The sequence below is a fragment of the Thermothelomyces thermophilus genome, chromosome 1, assembly GCF_000226095.1.
Source record: "Thermothelomyces thermophilus ATCC 42464 chromosome 1, complete sequence".
NCBI lineage: Eukaryota > Fungi > Ascomycota > Sordariomycetes > Sordariales > Chaetomiaceae > Thermothelomyces > Thermothelomyces thermophilus.
In genome coordinates this window covers 2,254,250-2,282,245 of record NC_016472.1, presented here as the reverse complement: position 1 = coordinate 2,282,245, position 27,996 = coordinate 2,254,250, and the positions used below count along the sequence as shown (strand labels likewise).

The following is a 27,996-nucleotide window of genomic DNA, read 5'->3' as shown; positions in this document are numbered from 1 at the left end:
ATTGAGCAGGAGACGCACATTTACTCCTCGAAACACGCACACATGGAGGCTGAGGGAAACGAGTGATACTGAACATGCGATCACCCCTCTTGTCCCTTGTCGCCTTAAGTGCTACCGTGTCGGCTCAACTCGTGGTGCCCCTCCTTCGAAGTCCTTTCGCGTTAGAACGAGCTCAAGCGCCCCTCATGAACCCCGCTGGCCCCGGGCCGGCGCTTCCTCCGGAGCCTTCTCCTGGCACGCCTGCTGGAAATGGAGGTGGCGTGGTGCTGTCCGATGTCATGGGCCGCGATAGGAGCATGAACCTCTTTGCTAGGTATGCACATCCACCTTTTGGTACTGATGATTCATGCTTTAAGAAGGGGCAAGGCTCACTTAGGCTTCCGCAGTTTCGTGAGAGACATCGAGTCCGCCTCCCGTCTCCTCGAAGACTCGTCGGAGAACACGACAGTGCTCGCCCCGCTCAACTCGGAAGTCGAGAAGCTACCTAGGAAACCATGGGAAGATCCAAAAGATTATGGAGCGCTTGGGCCCGATGCATATGAGGGCGGGGAAGGCCGAGAAAGAGCTCAAAGAAATCTGCGCCGGTTCGTGGAGGCGCACCTCGTGCCTGTTAGCCCGTGGCGAGAGGGCGACAAGGTCAAGCCAGTCGGTGGCGGGCGCGAGATCTGGTGGGAGGAAAAGGAAGGAAGGCGCCTGGTAAGAGTCACTTAAGCCCACCATGCTGCATACGCTGGGAAGAATAGAGGGTTTGCTGATACGCGAGCGCAGATTCAACCTGACGGGATAGAAATCATTAACGTCGCAGGCGACGTGAGGAACGGTCAGGTGGTATGCCATACATCCGACAGCCCGTTCATAAATCAGAACTAACTTGTCGTTGCTCTTTAGTGGATCATCAGAGGCGTTCGAAATTATGCTTAGCAGAAGGCTGCAGGATGCTGGTGATGGGCTGTGGCTATCGTGCGGTTCGTGCGTGCGGTGCCTGCGAGTGTAATCCGTACCTGTATGTGCATGCTCAAGTCGAACTGCAGAGGCAAAAAGGTGGGGCAAGCTGGGCATCTGCCTTACCTTCGGTCCCTGTCAAAAGGGGACCTTCAGCTACACTAGGAAAAGTAGACCCTGGAATTGACGAAATTCCGATGGTGCCGATGCAACGAAAAAGATATGTGCAGACGTTTTGCTACTGCATCTCTCTCACGGCAATATGACAAAAATAGCTGCTCTCCCTGGGTCTCTACATGTAGGCTAACCTTAAAGCACTTCGTAGTTAAGGTACCCACTGTGCAGTGTAGCTGAGATGAACCTTGCATACTCCAGAGTACGGAGTACGGAGGACGGGATCCTCCCGTCCGGATTAGTGTACGGATTACAAGTACGGATAGTTCCAATTCGGAAGAGTGTGCGGATCCGTATGATACCTAATGGGCTCTGGTGGATACCTCGCGGTTAGCCGACTTTCTGCCGCTTATCGTTATCAGTCCGCGACACGAAGAGATCTGCGGGCCCTGCGCCATCGTCAGAGCGGCTCGATCAAGCACACACGATCCAAACCTGAGATGCCTTTTTCTCCCAAGCAGCGCGTAGTCCTCACTCTTTCAACAACCCAACAAGTGCCTTGTCGCCACGCCTCGAGTCCTCGGCCAGCCAGTTAGGGAGATCAGCAGAGACCGCATGATAAGACCAATCTTAGCTGTAAGCACCAGCTCCTTTTTCTCGGTCGGCATTTGGCCTGTGTGTCTCCTGAGCCGGAGCCCGCCAGCCAGCCCTCGGCACCGAAAAAGCGACTCCCGCTGCCCCTTCCTCTTTTTGCACCGGGTTCCTTGTCTTGATGACCATGTTGGTCATGTGAGCGTACTAAGACATCTGCAGAGGCTTCGAGCTGCACGACGGTATGAATAGCCAACCGCTGCACGCCGGCAGCGGCTTCGACCGCGACCGCGACCTCGACGAACAGCGCCATCGTCCCCACCATCAAGACGAGCTTGCGAGACGTGAGAGAGAGCGCGAACGCGACCGGGACCGTGATCGTGAGAGGGACGAAGCTGATCGCCATCATCGCGAGCCGTACCCGCCCGCTGGCTCTGCCTCCGCCGGCCCCCACCATAGCACAGCTGGCTCCCTTCCGATCCATCAGCCTGTCGCATCCAGGATCTCGAACTCAATCACTGGTCCTGGTGGTCTTCTCGCAAACCACGGAAGCTCCGCCCCTTCCCTCCCCATCAGCGGCCCCTCCGCGCCCGCGCCCGCGCCCGGCTTCGGCGGACCATTACACAGTGAAGCTGGCCGGCCTCCGCAACAAAGTGGCGGGCCGACACACGGGGGAAGCGCCCAGCACCAGATGTTTGCGCCCATGAGCCACGGGCCGAGCGGCCCCAGCGGTCCCGGAAGCTCAATCGGCGGACCGGGCGGGCCCGGTTCCATGTATGGAGGCCCTCTTCAACAGGAAAACGGTCGGGGGATGCCGCAGGACGGCGCTAGAGCCATGCAGCAGTTGCCGTTCGGCTCCGGCATGGGTCACGGGAATTCCATGCCTCCCGGACCCGGAGGGATGCCTCAAGGGCAGCAGCCGATACTCAACGTGGGTGCCCTACGGTTAAGAGGACGCAACCTCTCTCTCGGAGTGCGTGGCACTGACGTTTGCTCTCAGGATGCGCTTAGTTACCTTGATCAGGTGAAGGTTCAGTTCCACGAGCAACCGGACGTTTACAACAGATTCCTGGATATAATGAAGGACTTCAAGAGCCAAACGTGGGTGCTCGCTCGCTGCCGGGAACTGTATTGGGTTAAGTCGCTAACCCAGACTAGCATTGATACACCAGGAGTCATCAGTAGAGTTTCCGAACTCTTTGCCGGGCATCCGAACCTGATCCAGGGTTTCAACACCTTCTTGCCCCCCGGATATCGCATCGAATGCGGTCTGGAGAATAACCCAAACAGTATCCGCGTCACCACCCCCTCGGGCTCGACCATCCACTCCATCGGCGCAGGGCGCGCCTCGCAGCACGACACAGCACAACCAGGAGGCGGAGCATCGCAGGGGTATATGAACACGAGACCGGGCTGGCAAGCGCCGCTGCCGCATGGCACGGAAAGCCCTGAGGCGACATTCAGCGTGCCAGCGCAGAATGGCCCGTCGGGCTATCCTGGTCCTAGCCACGGTGCTCCGTTTGACGGTACCAGCCCGATTCAGCAGAGGTCGGCGCCTGCCAACCAGAATGGCGCTCCCGTGAACCATCCCCCTGCTCCCCGGACTGCCCACACGCCTACACCCGCGGCTGCCGGTTCGGCCGGCACAAACGGCGGTCCAGCTCAGCAAGCCAATCTGGAGAAACGCGGCCCCGTTGAGTTCAACCACGCCATCAGCTACGTCAACAAGATCAAGGTAAGTAATCCTCTCTCTCTCTCTCTCTCTCTCTTTGTTTGTTCGTTTCCCACCCGCGCCGGGATGGTCGGCTTCCGTCAGATGACTCCAAGGGAATTAAATGGGTCGGATGCACTGTGGTGGAGACTTTCTCTTGCCATTGACTCGACACGGCACTGCTAACAGCGAGCCAGAATCGCTTCCAGGACAAACCCGAGATTTACAAGCAGTTCCTGGAAATTCTCCAGACATACCAGCGCGAGCAAAAGCCGATCCAGGACGTCTATTCTCAGGTGACGAGCCTCTTCCACACGGCGCCCGATCTACTCGAAGATTTCAAGCAATTTCTTCCCGAGTCTGCCGCACAAACCCGAACGACCAGCCAGCGCGCCGAGGATAATAACATGGCCATGGCGGCGTCTGCGCCAACGCCGCAGCCAGGACATGTTACTCGTGACGGCCCCAAGATGCCCCCGGTTGGCAATTTTGCGCCCCCGACAAGCGCAAGCAAAGAAAGCAAAAAGCGTCGGCCTGAAAAGGCAACTACCGCTGGCCCTTCCAGCTCCGAGCAGGCGCAAACGTCTAGCCTGCGAGCGACGCTCCCTGCCGTGCCTCCAACCAACAAGCGGGCTAAGCTAGCCCACAAGCCCAATGTTTCCGAGTCCACCTTCATCGAGCCCACGTTGACCCCGGTCATGCCCGAGCCCCTGGCGCCCACGCCGCTAGCAGTGTCGACTCAGGATGATCTCGCCTTCTTCGAGAAGGTGAAGAAGCACATCGGCAACCGGACGGCGACGACGGAGTTTTTGAAGCTCCTGAACCTCTGGACCCAGGAATTGATCACCACGGATGTCTTGCTTTACAAGGCCAACCAGTTCATGGGTGGTAACCCTGAACTTCTCAACTCGCTGAAAGCCATGCTTCGGCAAGACACCACCGACGAGACGATCGAGAACCGGCCAGAACCCCCCACGGGCCGGGTATCGTTGAGCAACTGCCGCGGTTTTGGACCCAGCTACCGACTGTTGCCGAAGCGAGAGCGTCTCAAGCCTTGTTCCGGGCGCGACGAACTTTGCCAGTCGGTGCTCAACGACGAATGGGCGTCGCATCCGACCTGGGCTTCGGAGGATTCAGGCTTCGTAGCCCACCGCAAGAACGCTTATGAGGAGAGCTTGCACCGCATCGAGGAAGAACGGCACGATTACGACTTCTACATTGAGGCGAACCAGAAGTGCATCCAGCTCCTGGAGCCGATCGCGCAGCAGATGCTTTCGCTGCCCCCCTCCGAACGTCCCAATTTCAAGATGCCGGCCGGGCTTGGCGGACAGAGCACGTCCATCTACAAGAGGGTTCTCAAAAAGATTTACGGCCCCGAGAAGGGCTGCGAGGTGGCCAACGACATGTTTAAGTACCCGTTCACCGTCGTCCCCATCGTCATGGCTCGGCTGAAGCAGAAGGATGAGGAGTGGCGATTCACCCAGGTAAGTAAGATTGATATTCGACAGCCGCCTCGCTCGGTGACCAACCAAAGTTTGCTGACAAATATGTGCTACAGCGAGAGTGGGAGAAGGTTTGGCAGAGCCAGACTGAGGCAATGCACCTGAAGAGTCTGGACCACATGGGCATCCAGGTCAAGACCAACGACAAGCGCAACCTCTCGGCGAAGCATCTCGTGGATCTGATCAAGACCAAGCACGAGGAACAGCGTCGTATCCGGGTTGCCAAGGGCAAGACGCCTCGATACCAGTTCGCCTACCAGTTCACGGATGAGGACCTCATCCTGGATCTGCTTCGCTTTATGGTCATCTTCGCCAACGTTGGCGGTCAGCATAATGCGCAGGAACGGAGGCGCATTCTGGAGTTTTTCGAGACGTTCATTCCCATCTTCTTCGACCTTCCCGAGGACAAAGTTTCGGAAAAGCTCGCCGACATTGACCAGGATTCGGCAGAGGAGGACGACGAGGACGCAGCCCCGATGGAGCTCTCGAACGGCCGCAGCCGCCGCAACGGCAAGAAATCGGACCTTCTGCGTGGAGTGCTTGATCCTAGCCGTAACGGCAGCCGGAGTCGTGGACAGAAGGAGAGCAGCGCCGCTTCGGGCAGCAAGGAGACCACTCCCGACGTGGGGTCGGCGAACGAGGAGGAGACGCCGCACACTCCAGAGGACTCATCCGTTCCAGAGGTGTCGAACGGTCGCTGGCTGCCCACGGTACCCGGACCGATCATCGTCGAGAAGAGCAAGGGCGGCAGAGGATCCGATTTGGTGGGCGTCGACGGCGAGCTCAAGGCGGATGCGCCGTTCCCGCGCGCCTGGTACAACTTCTACTGCAACCAAAACATCTACGTCTTCTTCACCGTCTTCCAGACGCTCTTCCAGCGGCTCGAGGAGGTCAAGCAGAGCACGGATAGCGTTCTCGAGGAGATGCGGCGTGAGAACGCCGAGAAACCGGCCAAGATCTTGGGCCTCGTTCACGACGGGCTCCACTACTTCGATAACGAGGACCCGGCGACGTTCTGGCCCAAGACGAGGGAGCTGATCGAGGACTTTATCACCGGGGAAATCGACGAGAACCGGTACCAGGAAGTCCTGCGGCATTACTACCTCCGGAAGGGATGGAAGCTCTACACGATCCAGGAACTGCTCAAGACGCTGTGCCGGCTTGCCCTGAGCTGCAACAACCCTGACGCTAAGGGCGAGAAGACCAAGGAGCTCGTGAAGGCGTATCTGGATAGCCGCCAGCAGACCGAAACGAGCTTCCAAAACGAAATCAGCGCGCGCAAGTTTGCCGAAAAGTGCATCAAGGATGGCGAGATGTTTGTCATTGCATGGGTACGTGTTTTTCCAGCTTTTTGGATTATCATTTTTTCCTTCCCCTTTTTCTTTCCCTTCCTTCTTTCGTTATCTTGTTGTCACTTGTGCTGCGAGCGGTGAGTTCTAATTTTTTTCTTCTCCTGTTATAGTACCCTGCCAAGAAGGAGGCGACGGTGCGGTGGCTGCAGAAGGACGAGACGACTTTCTACATGGATGAGATGGAGCGCATCCAGCAGTGGCAGTACTACATCTCGTCATATGTGCGCGTCGAGCACACCGAGGGCGTAGTCCGCTCGAGGCTCCAGAAGGTGCTTCTGGAGCGGAACTTGCCGTCGGACGTGTCGCTCAAGGACTCGTCCGACAACGACTACGCGACCAAGCCACTGCACGTCAACGAGGGTCTGGTGGTTAGAATCTGCCTGAACTCGTCCAAGATGGTGTTTGAGAAGGGAACGTCCGACTCGTTCATCTTCGTCTCCGGAGGTGGCGAGCGCGGTTCGGCGGAGGAGGAGGAGCGCGAGGCCGAAGCCAAGGCCAAGGAGGCCTTCCGGTCCGAGATTCGGGCCGAGAAGCTCAAGGAGAAGATGGTGACCAACAACGCGTGGATGAAGGGGCTAAGCCACGAGGAGGTGCAGAAGGTCAACAACGAGTACCAGATGTGGAAGGAGAAGGAGGCCGAGATCCCGTCGGGCCACCGGGAGGAGGCGGCGGATGCCACAATGGAAGGTTAAAGCCCCCTTGGGTGGTTTGTTGATGGGGGAGGACTGGGTTTGGGTGCACCGGCGCAGACGGCGCAGACGGCGCAGGGGCGTAGGAGCCGGAAATGGATGGGCAATGGACATGGAAGAAGGGACGGGAGGAGCGGTGAGCAGGCCGATGTTTGGGACGCCGTACTTGTTTCGTTCCTCGTTTAATGGTGTTTTTTCCTTGCTTTGACATAAGTGGTGGTCGTGGCAGCGGCGGAGAAGTCGGTCTCCTGTATTATCCACCCCCGCCCAACCCTACTTCTACTTCTCTGCCGCAAAGTCTTTGGTGTTTTGGTCTGCTGTGACGGGTCGTCGGCAACCCGTTCAACTCGTTTCTTGCACTTCGATAGTTTTCAAATTTTGGAAGTCGAGTTCTTAGCAGTATTATGTTTGCTTGTCGATGGTTACCCTCGAATTCCTGCAGGATTACTAATAGTGTGTGAGCTAGCTGCCTGTAGTGTTTGTTCCAGACCCTCTTTCCTAGTGTAGGTACTGTACCTAGGCGCTGCTTTACCGGCTGAAGTTTGGTTCAGAGTTGGGCCGCACCAGGGAGCTCGGACCCCTGTTCCAGGAAGGAGAACACCTAGAGTCCAGGCTTGGCACCTGAACAATCCACTGCATCCATCCTCTGCCACAACCGCCGCTCCACCATCAAACGAATCGCAGACAACGGCTCTCACACCACAGCATGAACCCGCTAGGTCGGAGAAGGTTCACCATGAAAGCGCAACTAAGGCCAATTGGCCTTGTTCTGAGATGCCAGGGCATCAGGAATGAGACACAAATCAGACCTGATGATGTGTTGCGGCAGAGAACCGGAAAAACACATACGCAACGAGGCTTGTTCACTTCTGCCATCTCCAGCGCGACACGCCCCAGGCCGTCACCGCTAGCTCAGTCCCCATGTCGGCTCACACTGGGGCATTTAAACCGGTGGCAGGCGGGTCAGCTGACGAGGAGGGCACCTTTCTCGACGAGTACCATCCGGAGGGTCCCAAAGGAGGACGAGGCAAAGTCATCTGATGAGGCGAAGGAGGATGATGCACAGGGCAGCGCGCCCTCTGGGGGCAAACCTGGTGAGATTGAAACCACCTATTTCCGTGCTCTCGAGACGAGCGCTCACGTTATGGAATTTTGTTTTGTTTTGTTTTGTTTCCTAACTTGGTGTAATAGTATACCCGGAGCGGTTGCTCATCTACCACGCTGGCACAGGGAGTAAGAGATTCACACCATCCACCATCTTCAATTCCCTTTTCCGTTCCCTCTTCTTCAACCACCATTTTTTTATTAACCAACCAAAGATATCAGTCCAGCTGACAAGTCCACAGAAACCGCCTTTCTTGCCTGCCTTAAACTGACTACTCTCTTCGTCTTTGGCTTCTTTGATATGATTGTGGCACCAACCTATATCTCGGCGGGCGAGCCCCTGATGAAAACGGCCGGCGGTGAGCCATTCCCCCCCCCCCCCCGCGGCTCCTTTTTTTTTTCTCCGTTACCCTTCTCCTACTGACAGACACATCGTTCGTCGTCAACGAACGGTTACAGTCGCCCTCTGCGGCATCATCCCGGCCGTGTACGTGGCCTGGACGACGTCTCCCTTCGTGGCAGCCATGCACCTGCACCTGCCGCCGTACGCGCGGTGGTCGCCGGCAATCCTGGAGCGCTTCGCGCGCACCGCGCCGCCCGGCACGCGCCTCGACGTCACCACCATGAGCCTGATCGGCAAGCCGCGCGTCAGCTCCATGACGCTGGCCGACCTGCGCCCGGCCCGCCGCCGCCTCGGCACCGTCAACTACGCGCGCGACACGTCCCGCCTCGACGCGACCCGCAAGTGGTGGCGCTTCCGCGCCGTCGCCGAGTTCAGCGTCCAGGAGGGCGCCGAGAAGAGGGTCAAGACCGGCTGGGTCTGGAGGGACATCCGGGACGGGATCGCGAAGAGGGCCGCGGCCCAGGCGGCGGCGGCAAAGCAGTGACCGTGGCGGGCCCTCTCCTTTCTCGGCTCCCTTTTTTTGCAAAGGTGACGTGACGTTTTTGGGATGGGGAGGGAGAGGGGGAGAAGGGGGAGTAGGATGGGGGAACTTGAATCTCTTCTCCTTTTTTTCATTCTCTTCTCTTTTCCTTTTTCTTTTTCCACAAAAAAGAACAATTGTGCGTATTGTATGTACTGTTAACCCTACCGTGCAAACGTCTCCGAGTCCGAGACAGATACAATGCATTGTCTCCTCCTATCCAACCCCTCCCCGGTGGGTGAGAGCGTTTAAGCTCACAAAGTGTATCGCTTGCCTGCCAGCAAGGTATGTACAAACAAGTCGGTGTGTATACAGAAGCGTAAGGGGCTGGTCGGCTTCATGGACACTCCGCCCATGATTGGAGCTGCGGTGGAAATTGAAGGATAAGGGTGGCATGAGTCGGCCTCTCCCTCTCCCTCCTACGCAAGGTAGCTTTGGCCGTGAGGGTTCAGGCGCATCAACATCCATTACCAGACTTGAGCGAGCTCCGCAGACGTCTTTATTTCCGTATGTACGTACCGTAAGCCCATTTGTAGGTTTCCGAGAACAACAGGCGCATACCAGCCTGTACCCATGAACCCAACCAACCCCGTCAACGTCCAAGATACAGACAGAGCTTCTTGTCGCTCACCCAAGACAGACGAATATTTTAACAAAAACCTGCGCCGGTATCCTTGCCCGCCCTTCACACCCCGTTCTTTCCTTTCCCTGGCCATTTTCCGCGCCGCCCAAATTACTACTAATACATGGTGTTGCCGGGGCAGTGCCTTTTTTAACCAAAACCACCCAAATCAGATAGTCCCTCGATATGCGCCGGAAGCGAGATGAGGATGATATATCCAAGACACACCACCACAGTTAGAAATGGAAAGGTTGTTGGCCTCGGTCGCCCTGTAAGGCATCTTTCGAGTAAAGACTATGCCCTTGTGTACTGTTGGTTCCCGCACAACTCCTTGTGTCGCGCCCGACCCAACGCCCCGGCGAGTCCAGCGCGGGAGAAGAGCAAGCAAGGCAGAGGTGTCCGTGATCTCATAGAGGACATTACGAAAAAAAAAAGCAGGCCTGGTAGACAACCACGCCTGCTTATGGGAAATAGGGAAAGAGAGATAAAACAGGGAATTGGCACGGCTTCACCGGCCGCTTCAGTGTCTCTTCATGGGCAGATGCGCATCATAGTCCCACGCGCGCTTAAGTCCGCCCTCGTAGACGCTAGCCACCGATTCCTGCCACATCGCCGGCGTCACAAACGTCTGAGGCGGCGCGGGCGTATACGGCGGCAGCGGCATCTGCGCGCCCGCCCGCAGCTGATTTTGGTGCACGGTGTGCATGTTTTGGAGGCCAGACGACTCGACTCCGCCCAGCGAGTTAGCTTGCGCTGCCACCGAGGGAGGTGACGGCTGCGCGATCTGGGGAGTCCCAAAGGATGTGTTCCACTGGCTGCATACGCAATGGACTGTTAGATCTCACCGCCAACCAATGCACATGTATCCAAGGAGTCATCGGCGAGAGGGGGTTGAGGGGACTATTAAGGAGAGCAAGAGATGGTGACGTACTCAAAAATGCGCGATGGGTTCCAGGCGGGCGCTTCGGACAACGGCAACGTCTGTCCAACACCCGGCGCCTGAGAACCGTGAACCGAAGCCATCGTGGTTAGCGACTGTACGGAAGGCGATTCACCTTTCGTGTCCGGCGGGCCGACCGAGACGGGTGTCAGGGGGTGGCTGGTGTAACTAACTTGCGAGTGCTGCATCTGCGAGTCCAGCGGTCGGCCCGGCGGGCTGGGATGCGTCGCCGAGTGTGGGCTGCCGTACGGGAAGGTCGGCTTGAGGACGAAAGGCTTCCGGATGTCGGCCGAGAAAGCCTCACGGACCGAGTCGATCTGCTTCTGCATATCGGGCATGGGCCACGCGCTCATGCACCTCTCCAGGATCCTCATATGGCGGGTGAAGTAGTCCCTGGCTTCTGAGTTCAAATCCGGATCCGGCGACGTTATCGCAACCTTTGGTGCCCTTATGGTCAGTCCACTGCAAGACATGGCGCGCTTCAAAGGGGAGAAAGAAGTCGGCGGTGAGAGGGGGAAGGGGGGGACGTACGAGATGGAGCACAATGCAGCTTAGGATCGCGTAGATGGTGAAATTGATCCCCCGTTGCATGCATTGAAGCCCGTTGAGCCCGAATGAGTTGATCACCGCCTCCTGCAGCCTGCAGAGCATCTTGGCCGCATTGTAAGAGACTACCATGTGCTGCTTCCACTGCCCTCCGGGCGTCGATGGAGATAGGGCAGCTAGTTGTGGTCTATTGAACAAGATGATCGATAAGTAGTAGTAGGAATGGAGGTTGCCAACAAAGGCCGAAGGTAACCAGGGCGGCGACCCGTCCGCGGGGTAGCTGATGGTCAGGTCTGCGGGGAGCCCAGCCAGCCACGCGTTCAGGGACGGATCGAGTTGGACGAACTCGGGGTCAATGCCCCAGTCCTTGGTCTTCTTGAGCCGCCCATAGGTCCTTGCCATCCGGCCGACAGAGCGGACGATCCGGGCAAGGTAGGTGAAATTGCGCGAGACGTGGTATTCAGACTCGTCGCCGTTTGGTAACGGCCGCGGCAGGTTGAAGTCAACACTGTCCTCATCGATCTTGAAGTCGGTGCGACCTGGGGCAACAGCCCGTTAGCATCATCACCATCGCCACCATATCATTACCGCGCCTGGCGGCCGGAACACTTTACCTTGCGGGGAGCCAATCATCAGCTCAACCACAAATAGCGTTTGCCAGATGCGGGTTTTCAGCGCGCACTCTGCCTGACTTGCACCGCACCCCCTGCCAGCCTGATGCTCTGCATAGTGCTCGTCCAATCCGAGGTCCTTGCCAAGCTGAACGCATTGCACGATGCTCATCCACGACCGGTAGTAATAGCCCTTTTTTGGCGCCGATTCCCTCGCCTTCAAGAGTATCATCAGAGCCTGGAGCGTGCTCAGTCGTGGCACGTCCATGAAGGAGTCGGCGTGTCCTGCAAATCGGTTAGTTTCCGGAACTCAGAGGCTGTCAAGGGTGATGGTGTCCCGTACGTGATGCCATTGCCAGCCATTGCTGCCCCTGAGCAGGCTCATCCGCCAGGCGACCGGCAATGGCAAATATGGCCTCCAACAGCAGGGGTGATATGGAGTCCCTGTTGTTATGCCACTGGTGGTAGAAGTGGTTCTTGTCCAAGACGGGCACGTAAGGATGCGCGTTGACGAAGTATAGGTCGAGATAGTGGAGGACCGTGTCGTCGTCCGGCATCAACTCCGGGGGAATGCGGATTTTGGAACCAGGTCCCACCGTTAGTGGCGGCAGGGAAGTCTTGTACTCGTCTCCGTCCTCTTCCACGGCCGGCTCCTCGTCCCTCGCAGACTGCATCTTGCTGTTGAGATAGGGTGCCGTTCCTGCCTCATTAACTTTTAGAGACCCCAAGAGGTCTGCCAAATCTTGCTGGGCGTACTCGGACTGGTACGTTTCTTCCGAGGAACCCGGATTAGGGGCATGCTGGAGCGGAGGCGTTGGGAAAGCGGCGGTCTGCGCCGCATACTGCTGGTCAACGGCACCGACGGATTGATGGTGCACGGGTGAGTAGTGAAGGCCGTGCGGCACGGGCTGAGGCTCCCCATACTGCACCGGGTGGTAAAGCCCCGATGTATCCTGGTAAGATGACTGTGATTGATAGAGAGCTCCTGGTTTCGGGGCGTGGGCGAGAAGCTGCTGGCTCTGAATGGGCGGCGGCTGTTGCCCAAAACCGTCGGGAGTATGCTGGACCTCGATCTGGGGTTGTGGTGGCTCGTACACTTGAGAGTCGGAGCTGTCAAAGCCGTTGGGGCGAACACAGTGCAGCTTCAGACGAACGCATGCGGAGCAGGGCCATGTATTGGTAGTCGCTGCATCGCATTTTATTTTCCTCCTTCGGCATCCCTCGCAGGCTCTCATAACTATATGTGCGGGTATTAGCATGGCACTCGTGGCACAGAAAAAAGCAAAGGAACTGATCTCATACCCTTCAGTCGCTTGTGTCGGTTGTGCTCATCAACGAACACATAGTCTGCACACCGAGTTAGGACTGAGACGACAGGTTGGACTGGGAATAGAGAACTTGACGCCAGGCGCACTTTTTTGGGTTTCGCGTGGCTGCTGCTGGTAAGCTGGCGGCACGAAGGAGAAAGAGGCCATCTGCGAGGTCTGGGGAAGCAACCTCCGGGTTGTCGGATCGTTGGACATGCTGGAAACCGAGGTTTGCACAGACGCTCACCCTGGCGCGTTAACGAGAGGCGGAAGCTGCGGATGGCTCGACATTCAGGACATGAGCCAAAATTGATGGATCGTCGTTGCCCGCTTGCGCAGCTGGGAAGAGCGGCGTCTTTTATTTCCGGGCGGCAATGTCGTCGGACGATGCGGCAACAGGCGCGGGGACTCGGGCTGGCGTGCGAGCGAGCGTGCGTGCGCGCGTGTGTGTCTGCGTGTGCGTGTCTGCGTGTGCGTGGGCCGGCGAGGATGTGCAGCGAGTTTTAGCGATGCGCGCCCAGGTTCGGTATGTCCAGTACGGAGTAGTCCGTACATACAATAATAACGGTATATCGTTCAGCAGCGACTGTCGAGCTAAAATGAGCCGGTGCCTGGCTGGTGGTTCAAGGGGCCGCTGACGAAGAAAGGGCAACCCTGCTCTAGGCGCCTGCCTCTTTTGATACCAAGTACAGAGAGGCGCAGGGTGCGCGTTACGTTCTGTTCTGGCAACTGCGGGTGTGGGTGCGATCGCCCGAAATTTCCCAGGACAACGTGGAGGGGATCTCGAGTAGCGTTGCAGGCAAATCGCCGAGCAACCGGCCGGGGGGGCCGACTCCGGTTGTAAGGTAAGGGTCTTGAGCGAAGAAAAGGATCGAGAAGGACCTCGAACCCCCGGAGCACCACCTGACTGATATCTTTGGCTTGGTTGGTACGTATTGTGTGGATACCTATCGTACACAATACCTGCCAAAAGAAGGATACACTACTCGTTTTAGCGGACTGACGAGTTGTTTGGTCTCGAGGTTCCTTTTTGGAGCCGGCCGTGCCAGGCTGATAAATTTACCAACAGCTTCTCTGGCGGGTCCAGCATTGACGCTACCTAGTGTAGTTATCTCATCAGATGGAGCGGCAGCAAGGGGAAGGGAGCTACCGCGATGAGCAGGGTACACTACACTACGCTACGCAAGTAGGTAAACACCTACATAGTACCTTACACTAAGCTTCTCAATCACACACACATTGGAGGTCCTCAGTTTGTGGTCATTTTCAGGGGGGGGGCTGATGGTGGGGTGCGCTTGCTGAGGCGGATCGAGAAAAAGCGCCAATTCGAGGAGGCTGTCAGTGGGCCAGTTGCCCGAGACAGGGGGCCCAGCGGGCGGAGCAGGGCCGCGCGCGGAGGGGTTCGGAGGGTGGGGTGGCGGTAGGATCAAGGAGCCGCCTGTCCACCCACTTCCCAGCTTCCAGTGTCCGCAGCGAGGAACAAAGCGAACCATCCATCTCCTGCGACAACCCTGCATCGCTTCCACAGACACAAGCGCAGCCCCGATGGATATCATATGCAACTCGCTCGGTTGATTTCCCAGGGTCTCGCGGAATATCTCGAGTTTCTCCAGTTCAGGAAACGCGGTGCTGGCCGGCGGATCGAAAGCACAATCCGGATAACTATTCCACATACCTTCGTGGACTTGGCTCAAAACGTCAGGCTCTTACCAATCTGTCCTTACTGCATCATCTTTCTCCTGTTCTTGTCCTTTTGTGTATGTACATACAGTATCTGTACTGGACATCGTGTACGCGCTGCATGCTGCGTGGGATAGCCAGGGTCGAGCGGCGACGCAGGTGCTTGTTGTCTTGTTCTCAAGCGGCTATTCGCCTTCATTCCCAGCAACGCTACGGAGTAGGATCCTGTCGGATGTCGCTGATACTTGTGGGGGTAGAGAAAATCTCGATCAACGGCGTCTTTGCCATCAGTTAGCGCGGGTATGGTGCGATCCAAGAAGCTCTGTTGGCTGCCCTGTGGCAGATTGATAATACCCGCTGACGTCGCCGACCACTCTGCGCCTTGGACTTATATGCATGTACGGAATACATCACGTAACTCTATTTTTATATGGCCTTGTGCTATGGTTTCCTTGCACTGACTACTGATAGGGAGCGCTAACGTACCTACTATATAATGTACTGCAGTCGAGGAACGGATCCAGTTCCGACAAATGACGGTTGCAGGAGGCTTCTTGAATCGAGTGAACACCTCGGTCGCGGACAGGGGTGACCACATCTGCAAAAGCTTTGGCCAACCGAGCTGCCAACGTTAGGGAGGACTTGGGCGGGCGCATCATCAACCAGGATTCAGCACTCTCGGGTGCGCCAGGGCTCCGCATTCCGGGGAAACAGGGGGAAGCTCCAACGGTACTGCGTAGTGTGTGCACTACGCGAAGCTGAGCACACTGGATGCCCTTCGCCGGACCCTTCCGCCATCAAACAGCTAGTGTCCCAGAGTGTCGGTTTCAGGTCGTTGTTTTGGCGCATCTAGACAAATAAGTGAAGGAGTCCGAGGAGCCCGAGAACTGTTTCAGCCTCGAGATATGGCGTGTCCCGTTTCCAACGCGATGCGTACTGACCTCATACGGCCCTGAGGAGCGTCTTGGAACGGCGTGTCTCATCGCTAGCTCGCATGAAGGGATGCTGCCTCTGTCCCAAAATGACACACCGACAGCGGTGGCGTTACAGTAGCCCGGCACGCGACGCCGAGCCCGCTAGCGAGGACCAGCGTTTGAATGGTTCGTCCGTTGTTGGCCCGACCCCTGCCACAATACCACGGTAATCCGTACTGTCATGTACGGATTACATACAACTCATAGCCGAGCACCCCGACCCATGTCTATCACATGTCGTGGGATACCACTGTGAGAGGGGAACCGGATGGGTAGTACGAAGTACTGTATTCCCGAATGTGCATACTCAGTGGTGTACGCAGTGTACATAGCCTACGGCGGGATGTGGCGGGCTAACAAGCGTAAGAAGTTGCACCACTTGCTCCCTCCTAGCCGCGAAAAATTGCGGAGGGGAGCCCACGCGGGGCCGGGGGTCTGGAACGCGTAGCTGCTATCTTTCCGCCCGCACAGTTTCGCCCGCGACTTCACCGCTGGAATTCTGCGCCGTTGGCAAATCACGCGGTCCACATTTTTCGAACCAAGCTGGCCAGCAACGATGCAATGTCGATGATAGGACCTTTTTCGAGAGTTCGTTGCCGAGCAGGGTGCCGAGAAAGGCCGCAGGTTGACCGATTGGGGGGTCCATTGTGGATGGTCGATCAGGGATCAACCCATAGCCTTCCATCGCATGTTCTCCACACCAGTGGTGAAAGGACCCACATCCCTAGGGGGGAAGGGGGGGGGGATTCGGGCAGGGCCGCAAGAAGCACAGAGGGAAGGGCAACACAAAACCCGTTGTGTGGTCTCCCAGAGCTCGGTGTCCGCTCCGCCGAAGGTTAATAATGTTGGCGCCGGCGATCCTCAAAGATCCGTGCTAGACACGCCAATGCAAGACGTACCCGAAGGAGAAGCCGGAAGCGAAAGCCGCCGAGTACCGGAACGCTACGAAGGAGACCCGCCGCGTTGCCGTCGGCAGAAGCACGGCAGATGCAGGCACAAGGCTCCTTCCGCGATGGCGATGAGAATTAAGGTTGGAGATCACGGATCTGAGGTATCTTTCTGCGTCCTCATGGCAGCTCCAGGGCCCGTTGTAGAAACATGTCCGAGAGCCACTGCGTCATCGCCGCCTTAAACGTGGGGATAGCTCGGTTCGTGGTGTTCGCTGTTGCTTCGGCGCAGGGATCTCGGTCGCCCCACGCGACGTATTCGGAATACCGCCGACACCATGCCTTGAGATGCATTGGAATGCATGAATGTGCGATTTCGCTGCGTACGGAGAACAGGCTTAGCGTACGCAGCTTCTATGCACCGCGTGCAGAACGCATAATTCTGGTTCGAAGAGCGATGTGACAGGAAAGGCCAAAAAAAAGGCGATTGACAGGGAGTCTAACTTGAAAATATTACAAAGGCAATGCATTACCTGCCACTAATGGAGGCGACCTACTCGTACTGATAGCGATTGGGAAAAATGGTTTTCGAGCCACCTGAAAAACTATCACAAGATGAAAGTGGGACAAGTGGAGAATCGATCCATTCAAGATGCCAGTTGATGACATGTCTTAGTCAGCAGCCCATTGAATAGCAAGAACCGAAATCTGGGGTATCGTCATCGGCGCCACCGCGGAAGTGATAATCGACCAGAGAGCTCTGTACCTGCGTACCTGCCTGATTCCCATTTCCGTTTGACCACCGATATACTGTACTGTAATCCGTACAGCTTACACAGTCGTGTTGCAACCCCGCACTGAACTTCTTCGGCCAAACCTACCACACGAAAACTCACGCTGAACTGCGCGAAGACCCGACCGCGCAGCCAAGCGAAAGCGGCGCAAAATGGAGCGAGATCTTGATAATGCCAACCCTACGATATTGAGTGTGTCGCAGCTGCCCAGCAGACGACGCAAGGGGTTGTCGACCAGAAATGGTCCCGATTCCAAATGTGACAGCATCGTCTACCCTAAGCACGCCTGGCCGTATGGCTCCTATCCGGCATCGGATGATGAAGAGTATGGGGAAGAACCCATGGACGAGCAGGACATCTACGGTACGATGGCCGCCCCACGACCTTATTCTAGGGTATATATAGCACGTGAAAAAGGACGGCTAATGAGGGCGTTACAGATCTCATCTCCACCATCTCAGATCCTGAGCACCCTCATACTCTGGGCCAGCTGTCTGTCGTGAGGCTCCCGGACATCCACTTAAATCCCTCACCTGCCGAGTTGCCAGATCCCGACTCTCTCGTCACGGTCTTGGTCGAGCTCACCCCGACCATCAATCACTGCTCCCTGGCAACAGTCATCGGCCTGGCGGTGCGGTGCAGGCTAGAGCAGACACTGCCGCCCAACTACCGAGTGGATGTGAGAATGAAGAGCGGAACCCATGCTCAAGACGATCAAGTTACCAAGCAACTGGGCGACAAGGAGAGGGTTGCAGCTGCTCTGGAGAACGACACGCTCCAGCGTATGGTAGACAAGATGCTCGAGACGTGTGCATGAGCGGTGTCACTTAGGTTCCGTATCTCACGGCAAAACAAGCAATGCACTGGACAGAACTTTCCAGTCTAGCAACATCGGCAAGGCTCAGGCGGCGGCTGAGGGTGTGTATGTACCTACATGTATGTACATGTAGGTATGTATGTACGTCCTACCTCGCGCTTCCTCAGGCTATCGCGACCAGCAACAAGAGTCAAAGCCATTCCTGTCTCTTCACCATTATTGAATACACAATCGGCGACAAAGGCAGAGAGGCATATGGGATGAGCTCGGCCAACAGGGGATCTGCTGTGATTGATGGGAACATTTCGGTCTGAATTGGCGAAGCCCGCATCCATACGCCCGGGACGCAGCAGTTACTACTCCGTACTACTGGGTTCAATACCCTCGTCCCTCCGCCATCCAGAGAAGGATGGGGATCGCGTAGGAGCATCGCAGGGTAGGAATCATTGGTACCGAAGTGTACCTACCCTTCGCAAGCAGCTTGCAGCCCCTGACCCAGGCCAGCCTGGCAAAGTCTTCCTGCAATATTGACTTTAACAATTGCCGGCACGCTGAATCATGCTCTCTGTACCCTACTTAAGTACATACATACGTAAATGCTTAGCACGCGGAATATGCATAACAATTTAACAAAGTCTCCGCAGGATCGCATGCCTCCTGTTCTGCGGTAGTACATAGTGGCTCTGATTATCGACCGTTCAAGACACCCATTTTGTGCGGTATGTTACATGGGTCCCACTTTCGAGGTCGACCACACAACCCCCCCTAAACATATCTCGATAATCATTATCTCTGGGCTAGGAAACAAGCAAATACCCGGTGGTTAGTTGCTGACTAATTAGTTCAGGACTACCACCTGTCTCCCGACAAACTAACCACCGGGTAGTCCCGCGTAAAATGTATAATGTTTCTATTCGTAACAACATGGGGTGCAAACACTCGAGAAATACAACTTGGCCGACTGAATCGCAGCTCATTGATGCTCAACCCAAACTACGGAATACGTACGTAGGTACATACATGCATACAGTACACGCTGCACATCCCATGTTTACATACGAGTAGTAAGACTGCCACCAGCTCTTGGTAGAACCCTCCAGATTGGATTGAGAGACATTTATGCGCGCAATGCCTTTTCACCTACCTGTGCTCCTAATTTGCCAGACCTGAGGCGGTGAGTGCCGAGATCCAAGGTGCGCTACTCGTATTGTTAGGAGGACTCGTCAGTACTCAGAACCCGCTGTTTCTGTTTTGGTCTATGCCTTGGCAATCATGAACGACCATTGGCTGGGATATGCGTCTACTGCACTGCGCAACATTCAATGACGGCCGATAAAGCGCCGCATCGAGCTCTCGCTCACCGAGCACAAAAACGAGAAATGCCGATGGCAAGGCGGTGGATGCGCAATACTCAAAGAAGCAGAGACTGCAGAAACGGAAGTTGCCGACAACATGCGAGGGGAAGGAGCTGAACCAAAGGCCAATGGGCAGTTGCGGGGGAAGGAGCAACGGTACAGGGTACATACACTACATAACAGCTACAATCGAAAACGCACTCCTCGGCTTGTTTCGGTCTAGACATCTCTGTGTCTTTCAGCGAAGCAAAGATGAGTTACCCCTTATGGACTGGAAGCCACTTACAGCCGCTGTTTTAGCAACTAATGACTTGTGTACGGGTTTCTGTGCAAGGCCCTGAATGAGACGTGTCTTGCATGGACAGCTAAGATGGATGCTGAACTGCAACATTCCTCTCTTGCATGGCAAAGTTTCTCTTTGCTCACCTCCTCCCCTTGTGATGGTCGCTGCTTCGACCTTCTCCTAGATTCCGTGAAGGACTTGGCTCGCCTTTGACCACCGACGGCCACGCCCATGCATCATCAGGAAACAGCGTATGACCCTCGGCTGCAATGCCGCAGACTTAACCCCATCCAGCACAAGATGACTACCGCCCACTTGTCCCACATACCCAAACCGCCGCCAATGACGCTGGCCAACAACAGCACACAGCTTGGAGAAAATGCCGTACATATATAAGCCTGACGACATGGTGTCCACGGCTTGACCTGCCAATCTCCCCTAAAGACAGACATTGCCCACATCCGACGAGCAACGCCACCACGTTGTGCTGACGTAGGCAAACCGAAGAAGGAAAGGGAAAAAAAAAAAAAAAAGAAAGGGTCAACAAAGTTGGTCAAGCAAAGGTGAACAGCATAAAACTTCTCTAGATGATGAACAATCCGCAAAAGCCGCAGATGTCACGGATAACTGCTCTTTGCTTCTCTGCCGTACTGCTCCAGGTAAACCGCACCTCGGGGGCACCAGGGACGGTCATTGACGGGTACGGAGTAAAAGTCATGATACCTTTTCTTTGTATCTGCATAGATAGACACAAGCAACGGCCGAATTTTACCACCACATATCAAGGCCAACCCGTCTCGTTAAGTAGTAGCACATCTTTCCATTTCTCCCCTTGACGCCCCAACACCATATCAGATAGAGATGAGAACCACTTCCAGCCAGAGCAGCTGGACGAGAGAGAGGACGACAACATCAGACGCCATCCAGCGTCCCCTCCTCGAGCAGTTTCTGGTAGAACTCGGGCTCCAGAAACTTGGCCACCGTCACATCCTCGCTCAACCCCTTCCGCCTCCGAGTCTTGAGCACAAAATCCCTCGCCGTTGCCAGAGGGGCCGCCATTTGTAGCGGCCGCGTGACCTGCTCGCGATCGAGCGGGTCGCCTGGCACGATGCTCCAGCGGTCGAACACGAGACTGACCATGGCACGTCCGGGAGTATTGATCCTCAGGTCGGTCTCGAACCCGAAGCTGTCAATCACGGGCAGCAGGCCGTCGACCCGGTAGAGGGGAGTGCCCGCGATGGGGCCGTCGGACAAGACGTGACCCCGGCGGCGGGCAAGAATGTTGTAGACGGTGCTGACCGAATCCTGCGGGCCCGTCATCGAGACCGAGTACACGGGTTCCATGAGACGCGGCGAGGCCATCAGGAAAGACGAATAGCACGCCCGGCGAGCCGTGGGGATGATCTGTCCGCCACCGCGGAAGATGGCTTCCTGTGCCAGTTCGATATCGATAAGTCGGAACTTGGTGTTGCGTATGGCTAGAATCGTGAGGTTAGCGGATTGAGCTATATGACATGACGCTTATAGGGCTGGGTCTGTAGCCGCCGGAAAGGGGAGCTGTTGGCCGAGAAGATGGGGTGTGGGTATTGCAGGCGCATTTGTCTACTGTGCTGAGGAAGGGAGAACCCGAGGCGCCGGTGATGTAACCTCTGGGAATCTTGCATGCCAGACCGCTCCACAGGAGCTGGAGACCTTCTGCAGCACAGCGGCTGCCCAGGAGCTGGGTATTCGGGAGAGACGACTTACGCTCTTCACATAGCGGGCCTTCACGGGTGGCCCAGCTGAACCCCTGGCGAATCGACTCTTTAACCGTGTTGAGCCGCTTCTTGTCAACCTGGGGCAAGATGAGTTAGCACGCGCATTTCGCATGATAAATTGTGCCAAACAACCCCCAGGGGGATTGGTCGCGATAGGGAGATACGCTGTGTCGAGAGAGGCAGGGATAAGCTCACCTCTGTTGGTAGTGTATCATCTTGTAGAATGTTCGGCCCCATCTCGTCGGGACCGAATGCCCAGATGCTCCTCGCCGCGAGCATATCCCAGCCGTACTTCTCCTCAAAGAACTTGGCTGTCTTCCTCACTGGGTCCCGTATCCGGACCGCACCCGACTCGATGTCCTTGGCTATCCCGTCATCCAAGGGTTCCGCTGCCATGGTGATAGTGTTCTTCTTGTTGGGTGTGATGGCATAACACTTCGTGGCTGACATGTCTTGCACCGTTTCGCAAAACCGGACGACAGGGTCAGACACCCTGACCTCCATATCGGCGTATAGCCGCCGCAGATCGTGCAGTACGCAGTCCATGTACAGTTCCCCAGTACCGAGGATGACGTGCTCTCCTGACTCCTCCACTTTGGTTGCGATCAGCGGGTAGCTCTTGTTGATCTTTCTGATGCCGTCAAGCATCTTGGGAAGCTCTGATGGGTTGATCGGTTCGACTGCGACCTTGAGAACAGACTCGGTGAAGTGAGATAATGGCTTGAAGATGTATGCGTCCTCTTCATCCTCGAACTTTTTGTCGACGATCGTGGCGGTTTTGACAATCGAGTTGTCAACACCTCCTAGGAGTACCCAGTTACCTGCCGGAACACCGTCGGTCGGGATATTGTATCGCGTTTCGGCAATGAAAACATCCGAGACCTTCCCTAGCACCATGTCCTCCTCGTCATCAATAGAGTAACCCTCACCGAGCACTCGAACCTCGGTGCCCGGCCGCACAATGCCGCTCATCACACGGCCGAACGAGTAGAAACTCTTGGCGTCAGAAGTGTTGAACAGCTTCGTCACATGGATGACTAGCGGTCCGTTTTGGTCACACTTCTTCATCGACTCTGCCACCTTTGTATCGAGCGGACCGGTGTAATACTGAGACAGCTTCTTCTCGGCAGCCTCTACTGGCGAGGGAATATGTTGGCACACCATGTCCACGAACCCTGTTGATGGTCCTGTACGTTCGTCAGCATGCCAACGAGAAATCTTCTCCGCGATGAGACGTACCAAAGAATTGCTCGCACACCAGTTTCATGAGCACCTTCGGGTCTGACTTGTACTGAGACGGTTTGAGCTCTATTCCAAGCTTCCCCAACGTCTTCTTCAGGTCCTCCGGGCTCTCGCTGATCGTGTGCGAGTAAAGTTTGTATATCGGCTCCATGACGAAGTTGACAAAGGACCTCTTGGCCTCCTTCTCAATCGGCTTTCTGGTAAAGTTGCGTTTCCGAGGGTTGAAGTAGACGTCGCCCCACAGCCGCCGGGCGAATTCGTCAATGTTAATGCCGCCGAAGCTGTCGGAGTACATCTTGGCGAAAGACGCCAGGGTGAAGCACCAGCCCATCGATGTACAAGAGAAGAGAACGTTCCCCTTTTCGGGACTCACCCTCTTCTCCACGCCTCGGCCGGGAATCGTGTCCTCGATGACCTTGTTGACTTCCTCGATGACATGCTTCAGCTTGTAGTATGCGTCGTTAGGCGGGATTTTGAGCTCGAGTATCAAGCGATCCATCTTGTTGACAATCAGAGTAAGGGGAATATCTTCGAGTACGGCGTGTTTAATGATCTGCTCCGTGTTGGCCTGGACACCTTCCACAACGTCCACCACTAGGCAAACTCCGTCCACGAGCCGGAGAGAAGCGGCAACCTCGTCGACAAAATCCACATGCCCCGGTGTGTCGATGATGTTGAAGAGGTGTGATTTCCCTTTTGTGTTTTGGAGAACAAGGCTCATGGGCGCGGCCTTGATCGACAGCCCTCGGTCCCGCTCGATGACATGTACGTCAGTGTATCGGAGCTGCTCGTCACGCTTTTTCCCTGTCCGCTTATCCAACCTATCTGTGATGGCGTGGGTCTCCAGGACCAGCATGTCCATAAACGCAGTCTTGCCATGGTGCAGGTGCCCCGCCAAAGCGATGTTGCGGATCTGTTCTGGGAAATTCATGAGATCGGTCATGAAGTTGCGGTCGAAATAGACCGGCGGTAGGTCTGCCTCCTCAATGCTGAACTTCTTGTGCTCAACCGGGGCAACAATCGGCTGAGTCAAAGGCTGCGCATCCTCCTCCTGTACCAATGTCTCGACTCCCTCTCCGTACACTTGCGCCGCGGTTGGGTAGTACTGCTTGTCTTCATGGAGGACGACTGCGTTTGATGGCCCTTCATCTACGTTCCCGGTAAGTAAGCGTCCCTCGGAGAAATGGAATTCCAGCGAACGCATACCATCAATGTCCATCTGCTCCGCAGCGGGCGCCTCTGCGGCGGCTTCGGGGTATTCGTCGTAGGCATAGTTACCCACGTCCACCCCATGTTCGGATTCTTCCTCAGAAGCTTCGGCCTCCTCGCCAATGAAGTTGCCGAACTCGTCGTATAAATCGTCATCCATGGTTGCGGGCAAAATGCTTGTCAACTTGAATTCGGCCCCTAACTCGCCTTCCCGTCACGTCGCGCGTGCTGCGTGATGTAAGGCTGCTCCCAAAAATTCCCAGCGAGGCTTGATCTCGCAATTGCTACACCCTGCAGGTGGCCAGTGTGGCTTAGCAGCTACAAACTTTGGTTCCGGAAACCCAGCACGCGCCACATTCGGGGGTGCTACGGAGTACTTCGGTCTCCTCCTATGTCCGGCGATCGGCTCCAACCCTGCAGAGCTGCCCAATTTCATTCGCTGCCGAATGAGAATGAGGCAGGGTCTCCCTGACCTCGCCTAGGGGCACCCATATCTTATCGTAGCGTGTTCCCCTTGCGAATCTGTTCAAGAACCCCGCTACACCGACTAATCAAAGTCCCCAACAACTTTCAGCTCGACAGTTTGTTCGTCGTTCTGCCTCCAAAACAGTCAAGATGGCCGGCCTCCCTCCCGTTTACATTGTCTCGGCCGCGAGAACCCCCGTTGGCAGCTTCCTGGGCAGCCTCTCCAGCCTTAGCGCCACGCAACTGGGCTCCCACGCCATCAAGTGTAGGCCTTTCAAGCTGCCCCCGCTCCCCTGAGAGAGACTGCAGCTAACGGGTCGGTGCCCAACAGCTGCCGTCGAGCGTGTGCCCCAAATCAAGCCTGAGGATGTTGAGGAGGTCTTCTTTGGAAATGTTCTTTCCGCCAAGTAGGCGACCCCGCCAGACGAGCACCCCGCATCGGGATGTTCTCTAACCATATTCTCGTGCAGTCTCGGTCAGGCCCCGGCCAGGCAGTGCGCCCTTGGTGCCGGCCTCTCGGAGGCCGTTGTCTGCACAACAGTCAACAAGGTGTGCGCCTCGGGCATGAAGGCCATCATCCTTGGTGCCCAGACCATCATAACTGGCAACGCCTCCATCGTCGTCGCTGGCGGCACTGAGAGCATGTCCAACACGCCACACTACCTCACGAACCTCCGCACCGGCAACAAGTACGGCGACACTCCACTCGTCGACGGTGTGCAGAAGGATGGTCTCCGGGATGCTTACGGCAAGCAGGAGCTCATGGGCATGCAGGGCGAACTCTGCAGCCAAGAGCTTGGCCTGACCCGAGAGCAGCAGGACGAGTACGCCATCAACACATACAAGAGGGCCCAGGCCGCTACCGCGGCTGGCCTTTTCACCGAGATCGCCCCCATCGAGGTGAGCGGCGGCCGCGGCAAGCCGCCTGTCAAGGTTGACCGGGATGAGGAGGTCAAGAACCTGAACGAGGAGAAGCTCAAGACGGTCCGTCCTGCCTTCATTCCCAACGGTGGCACGGTCACGGCCGCCAACGCCGCCCCCATCAACGACGGTGCTGCTGCGGTGGTTCTTGTCTCCGAGGCCAAGCTCAAGGAGCTCGGCATCAAGCCCATTGCCAAGATCATCGGCTGGGCCGACGCGGCGCGGGACCCCTCTCACTTCACCATCGCCCCGGCGCTGGCCATCCCCAAGGCGATCAAGCACGCTGGCCTGACGGAGAAGGACGTCGACTACTACGAGATCAACGAGGCTTTCTCGGTGGTGGCTCTGGCCAACATCAAGCTGCTCAACCTCGACCCCGAGAAGGTCAACGTGTTTGGTGGCTCTGTTGCCATCGGTCACCCCCTGGGCGCTTCGGGAGCTCGCATCGTCACGACGCTGACGTCTGTGCTCCGCGAGAAGAAGGGCAGGATCGGTGTGGCGGGTATCTGCAACGGCGGTGGCGGCGCCTCCGCCTTGGTGATTGAGAACCTGCAGTGAGTGGCTTGCCTCATTTGTGGTGTACACAGCATGGCTCTTCGGATGGGAATAGCGTTGTCTGGTAAACGAACAAAAGGGAAACGGTGATTCTAATGCTTGATGAGCATCATCAACAGATCGGCGGTGCTCCAAGAGCTAGCCAAGCCCAATTTGTAAGGGATAACTGTGCGCAGGACAAAGAGGTACGCCAGATCATGGCAAATACCGCCAGAAACAATCAATGCATAATTGAGGCTCGATGGCTTTCTGTATTTTGACTCCTCTCCATGTCTGTCTTCCCTGACTACCGTAGGACCACCAACCCTGGCCGGACGGCTAACTCCCGGGCCTCCACGCTTTGACACACCCGTCCTCGCCAGCAGTGAAGACGATCTGTTGTTCGTCAAAGAAGCAGAAACTTCTCACTATCTCCGAACCGTGGGCTCCAGGCAATCCAACAATGGTATCTCTATCCAACCCCCACCCGCCCGGGCCTTTGGCAAGGTGTATAAGCTGGAACATCTCTTGGCTATTATCATTGGACCGTATTAGCACCCAGCGTAGAATGAGATAAGAAAACCGAAAAACACATAGCTAGAGAAGAACCAAAGGATACAAATCCAAAGAAAAGAAGAAACACTCACTCCTGTGCTCCAACGCCCACCACAGCGCCCATCCCCGCCTGCTTCGGCACCACGTCCGCAAGGTACTGACACCCCAGCAGGGCGCGGATATCCCCCAGGTCCAGGGTCGCGGCGCCCTTGAGGGGTGTCTCGTCGGCCGTGTCGTACAGCGCGAACTTCTCGTCGTGCGAGGCCGCGTAGACCTCGGTGGCGCCCGGCAGGAAGCCGGCGCGGTGGACCGAGCCGTGGTTGAAGGTCGCCCGCACAGCGTCGTCTTCGTCGGCGACGAGCGTGTCGGTCACGTTGAGGAGGCCGTCCGTAGAGCCGGAGAGGAGATGGGTCGGGCTAGAGGGATTATAGGCTAGCTGGGCGGTTGTTAGCGGTCGATTGGGAGAGAGGGAAGTGAAGAAAGATCCCAAAGGAGATTGTTTGGTCGGTTGGAGGGGTTGTTTGGGTGAGTTGGTTGGTTGTTCGTGAGTTAAGAAGACTGACCTCGGTGACGTCGTCAGAGTGCCCTTCGTTGTACTGCATTCTCGGGGCCGAGGCAGAGCGGAGGTCCCTGGTTGTGTCAACGTGGAGGAAAGGACTCCAACCAACAAAAAGGAGCTGACGGACCAGATGAGGATGGATGCCTGGTGGTTTGCCAGTTCCGTGCCGGCAGCCACCGAGTTGGTCTCATTCGAGCATGCGAGCGACAGCAGCCCAGGAAGATTCCCTTGGGTTTATTCATTAGGAAAGCCTCTTTTCTGATATTTAACATTCGGCCAGAGCCTTACCCCCTAGTTGCATCGCCCGGGCACTGGAAGGGTCCAGACGGAGATCCCACACCGAAATCGTCCCATTCTGTCCTGTGGTGCAAACAACGGAGTCGGCGGCGCTGTAGACCTCTGCGGCAGTGAGATTTCCATGGTCCGTCTTAATCTTCTTGACCGGGCCTTGGCTCAGTCTCAGGGGATCGAAGAGGCTAAGAGTCTGGTCCGATGCTGTTGTCGCGAACCCAGCTGCGATTGGCAGGATGTCTAAGACATAGGTCTCTTGTCCGGGGTATTTGTAACCCTCTGCGTTAACAAGCTGATACATGACGGGGCTCTCTCGGTGCTTTCGGGGCCCTTTTTTTTGTTTGGCTTTTTCCCTCGATGTTTATCTACACCTGTTCTCGCGCGGGTGTAAGTGAGCTTGAAATTTTGGGCAGTCAAGAAATGTTACTCCGTACAGTTGCACTTTTTAAAAGTTGGTTTCAACCGGATAGCAGGCCGCAAACCTACCTCGTGAGTGCTTCCAAGTCAAGTTCTCGAGTTTTCTGGAACAAATACGGGAATACTGAGCCCCTTGTCACTACTATAATTTTTTTTTCCTTTTTCCGTTTTTGGAGAAATTGAGGACGAGCCTTGAGGGACGAAGTTGGGCAGTCAGAGAAGTCCATAGGAAAGGACTTACCGTGTAGGTCGCCAGCCGGCCGCCAGTTGGTCCCAACCGTGGCCTCACCCCCCTGCCCGTC

At 56.3% G+C, this 27,996-nt stretch overlaps 7 protein-coding genes across 7 annotated transcripts; 4 read left to right on the top strand and 3 right to left on the bottom strand.

The window, feature by feature from the left end:
- Positions 1-74: 74 nt before the first annotated feature.
- Positions 75-6,904, top strand: MYCTH_99040 (uncharacterized protein; the record flags this gene model as incomplete). Its single annotated transcript, XM_003658825.1, has 9 exons — positions 75-313; positions 387-696; positions 769-830; positions 1,870-2,578; positions 2,648-2,748; positions 2,806-3,382; positions 3,556-4,842; positions 4,917-6,191; positions 6,323-6,904. The coding sequence occupies 9 exons, from the start codon at positions 75-77 to the stop codon at positions 6,902-6,904; spliced, it is 5,142 nt and encodes a 1,713-aa protein (XP_003658873.1).
- Positions 6,905-8,063: 1,159 nt separating this feature from the next.
- Positions 8,064-9,158, top strand: MYCTH_2295218 (uncharacterized protein). Its single transcript, XM_003658824.1, has 3 exons — positions 8,064-8,134; positions 8,248-8,364; positions 8,465-9,158. Exons 2-3 carry the CDS (start codon positions 8,307-8,309, stop codon positions 8,890-8,892), a joined length of 486 nt encoding a protein of 161 aa, XP_003658872.1. The 5' UTR covers positions 8,064-8,134; positions 8,248-8,306; the 3' UTR covers positions 8,893-9,158.
- Positions 9,159-9,995: 837 nt separating this feature from the next.
- MYCTH_2295212 (uncharacterized protein) lies at positions 9,996-13,344 on the bottom strand. Its single transcript, XM_003658823.1, has 7 exons — positions 13,062-13,344; positions 12,950-12,994; positions 11,991-12,884; positions 11,651-11,932; positions 11,022-11,575; positions 10,482-10,927; positions 9,996-10,365 (listed from the first exon to the last, which is right to left on the bottom strand). Exons 1-7 carry the CDS (start codon positions 13,168-13,170, stop codon positions 10,071-10,073), a joined length of 2,625 nt encoding a protein of 874 aa, XP_003658871.1. The 5' UTR covers positions 13,171-13,344; the 3' UTR covers positions 9,996-10,070.
- A 3,784-nt stretch (positions 13,345-17,128) lies between these two features.
- MYCTH_2295207 (uncharacterized protein) lies at positions 17,129-18,201 on the top strand. Its single transcript, XM_003658822.1, has 2 exons — positions 17,129-17,652; positions 17,730-18,201. The coding sequence occupies exons 1-2, from the start codon at positions 17,442-17,444 to the stop codon at positions 18,104-18,106; spliced, it is 588 nt and encodes a 195-aa protein (XP_003658870.1). The 5' UTR covers positions 17,129-17,441; the 3' UTR covers positions 18,107-18,201.
- Positions 18,202-20,269: 2,068 nt separating this feature from the next.
- Positions 20,270-24,187, bottom strand: MYCTH_2295204 (uncharacterized protein). Its single transcript, XM_003658821.1, has 5 exons — positions 23,950-24,187; positions 22,741-23,892; positions 21,697-22,688; positions 21,491-21,578; positions 20,270-21,222 (listed from the first exon to the last, which is right to left on the bottom strand). Exons 1-5 carry the CDS (start codon positions 24,110-24,112, stop codon positions 20,657-20,659), a joined length of 2,961 nt encoding a protein of 986 aa, XP_003658869.1. The 5' UTR covers positions 24,113-24,187; the 3' UTR covers positions 20,270-20,656.
- Positions 24,188-24,514: 327 nt separating this feature from the next.
- MYCTH_105847 (acetyl-CoA C-acetyltransferase) lies at positions 24,515-26,146 on the top strand. The gene is made up of 4 exons (XM_003658820.1): positions 24,515-24,682; positions 24,749-24,824; positions 24,888-25,892; positions 26,013-26,146. Exons 1-4 carry the CDS (start codon positions 24,568-24,570, stop codon positions 26,050-26,052), a joined length of 1,236 nt encoding a protein of 411 aa, XP_003658868.1. The 5' UTR covers positions 24,515-24,567; the 3' UTR covers positions 26,053-26,146.
- MYCTH_2295198 (uncharacterized protein) lies at positions 26,054-27,965 on the bottom strand. The gene is made up of 6 exons (XM_003658819.1): positions 27,764-27,965; positions 27,275-27,648; positions 27,114-27,213; positions 26,991-27,057; positions 26,520-26,863; positions 26,054-26,404 (listed from the first exon to the last, which is right to left on the bottom strand). Exons 2-6 carry the CDS (start codon positions 27,576-27,578, stop codon positions 26,212-26,214), a joined length of 1,008 nt encoding a protein of 335 aa, XP_003658867.1. The 5' UTR covers positions 27,579-27,648; positions 27,764-27,965; the 3' UTR covers positions 26,054-26,211.
- Positions 27,966-27,996: the final 31 nt, after the last annotated feature.

Coding starts and splice junctions, on each gene's coding strand:
- MYCTH_2295218 (XM_003658824.1), top strand. CDS start 8,307: ATGATTGTGGCACCAACCTATATCTCGGCGGGCGAGCCCCTGATGAAA. Junction 8,365..8,464: donor CCTGATGAAAACGGCCGGCG/GTGAGCCATTCC, acceptor GAACGGTTACAG/TCGCCCTCTGCGGCATCATC.
- MYCTH_2295212 (XM_003658823.1), bottom strand. CDS start 13,170: ATGTCCAACGATCCGACAACCCGGAGGTTGCTTCCCCAGACCTCGCAG. Junction 12,995..13,061: donor GCCACGCGAAACCCAAAAAA/GTGCGCCTGGCG, acceptor CTCGGTGTGCAG/ACTATGTGTTCGTTGATGAG. Junction 12,885..12,949: donor CCGACACAAGCGACTGAAGG/GTATGAGATCAG, acceptor CCGCACATATAG/TTATGAGAGCCTGCGAGGGA.
- MYCTH_2295207 (XM_003658822.1), top strand. CDS start 17,442: ATGGAGCGAGATCTTGATAATGCCAACCCTACGATATTGAGTGTGTCG. Junction 17,653..17,729: donor GGACGAGCAGGACATCTACG/GTACGATGGCCG, acceptor AGGGCGTTACAG/ATCTCATCTCCACCATCTCA.
- MYCTH_2295204 (XM_003658821.1), bottom strand. CDS start 24,112: ATGGATGACGATTTATACGACGAGTTCGGCAACTTCATTGGCGAGGAG. Junction 23,893..23,949: donor GGAGCAGATGGACATTGATG/GTATGCGTTCGC, acceptor CCGGGAACGTAG/ATGAAGGGCCATCAAACGCA. Junction 21,223..21,490: donor AGGCCCGCTATGTGAAGAGC/GTAAGTCGTCTC, acceptor TCACGATTCTAG/CCATACGCAACACCAAGTTC.
- MYCTH_105847 (XM_003658820.1), top strand. CDS start 24,568: ATGGCCGGCCTCCCTCCCGTTTACATTGTCTCGGCCGCGAGAACCCCC. Junction 24,825..24,887: donor GGAAATGTTCTTTCCGCCAA/GTAGGCGACCCC, acceptor ATTCTCGTGCAG/TCTCGGTCAGGCCCCGGCCA. Junction 25,893..26,012: donor TTGGTGATTGAGAACCTGCA/GTGAGTGGCTTG, acceptor CATCATCAACAG/ATCGGCGGTGCTCCAAGAGC.
- MYCTH_2295198 (XM_003658819.1), bottom strand. CDS start 27,578: ATGTATCAGCTTGTTAACGCAGAGGGTTACAAATACCCCGGACAAGAG. Junction 27,214..27,274: donor CCGGGCGATGCAACTAGGGG/GTAAGGCTCTGG, acceptor AATAAACCCAAG/GGAATCTTCCTGGGCTGCTG. Junction 27,058..27,113: donor CAGGCATCCATCCTCATCTG/GTCCGTCAGCTC, acceptor TGACACAACCAG/GGACCTCCGCTCTGCCTCGG.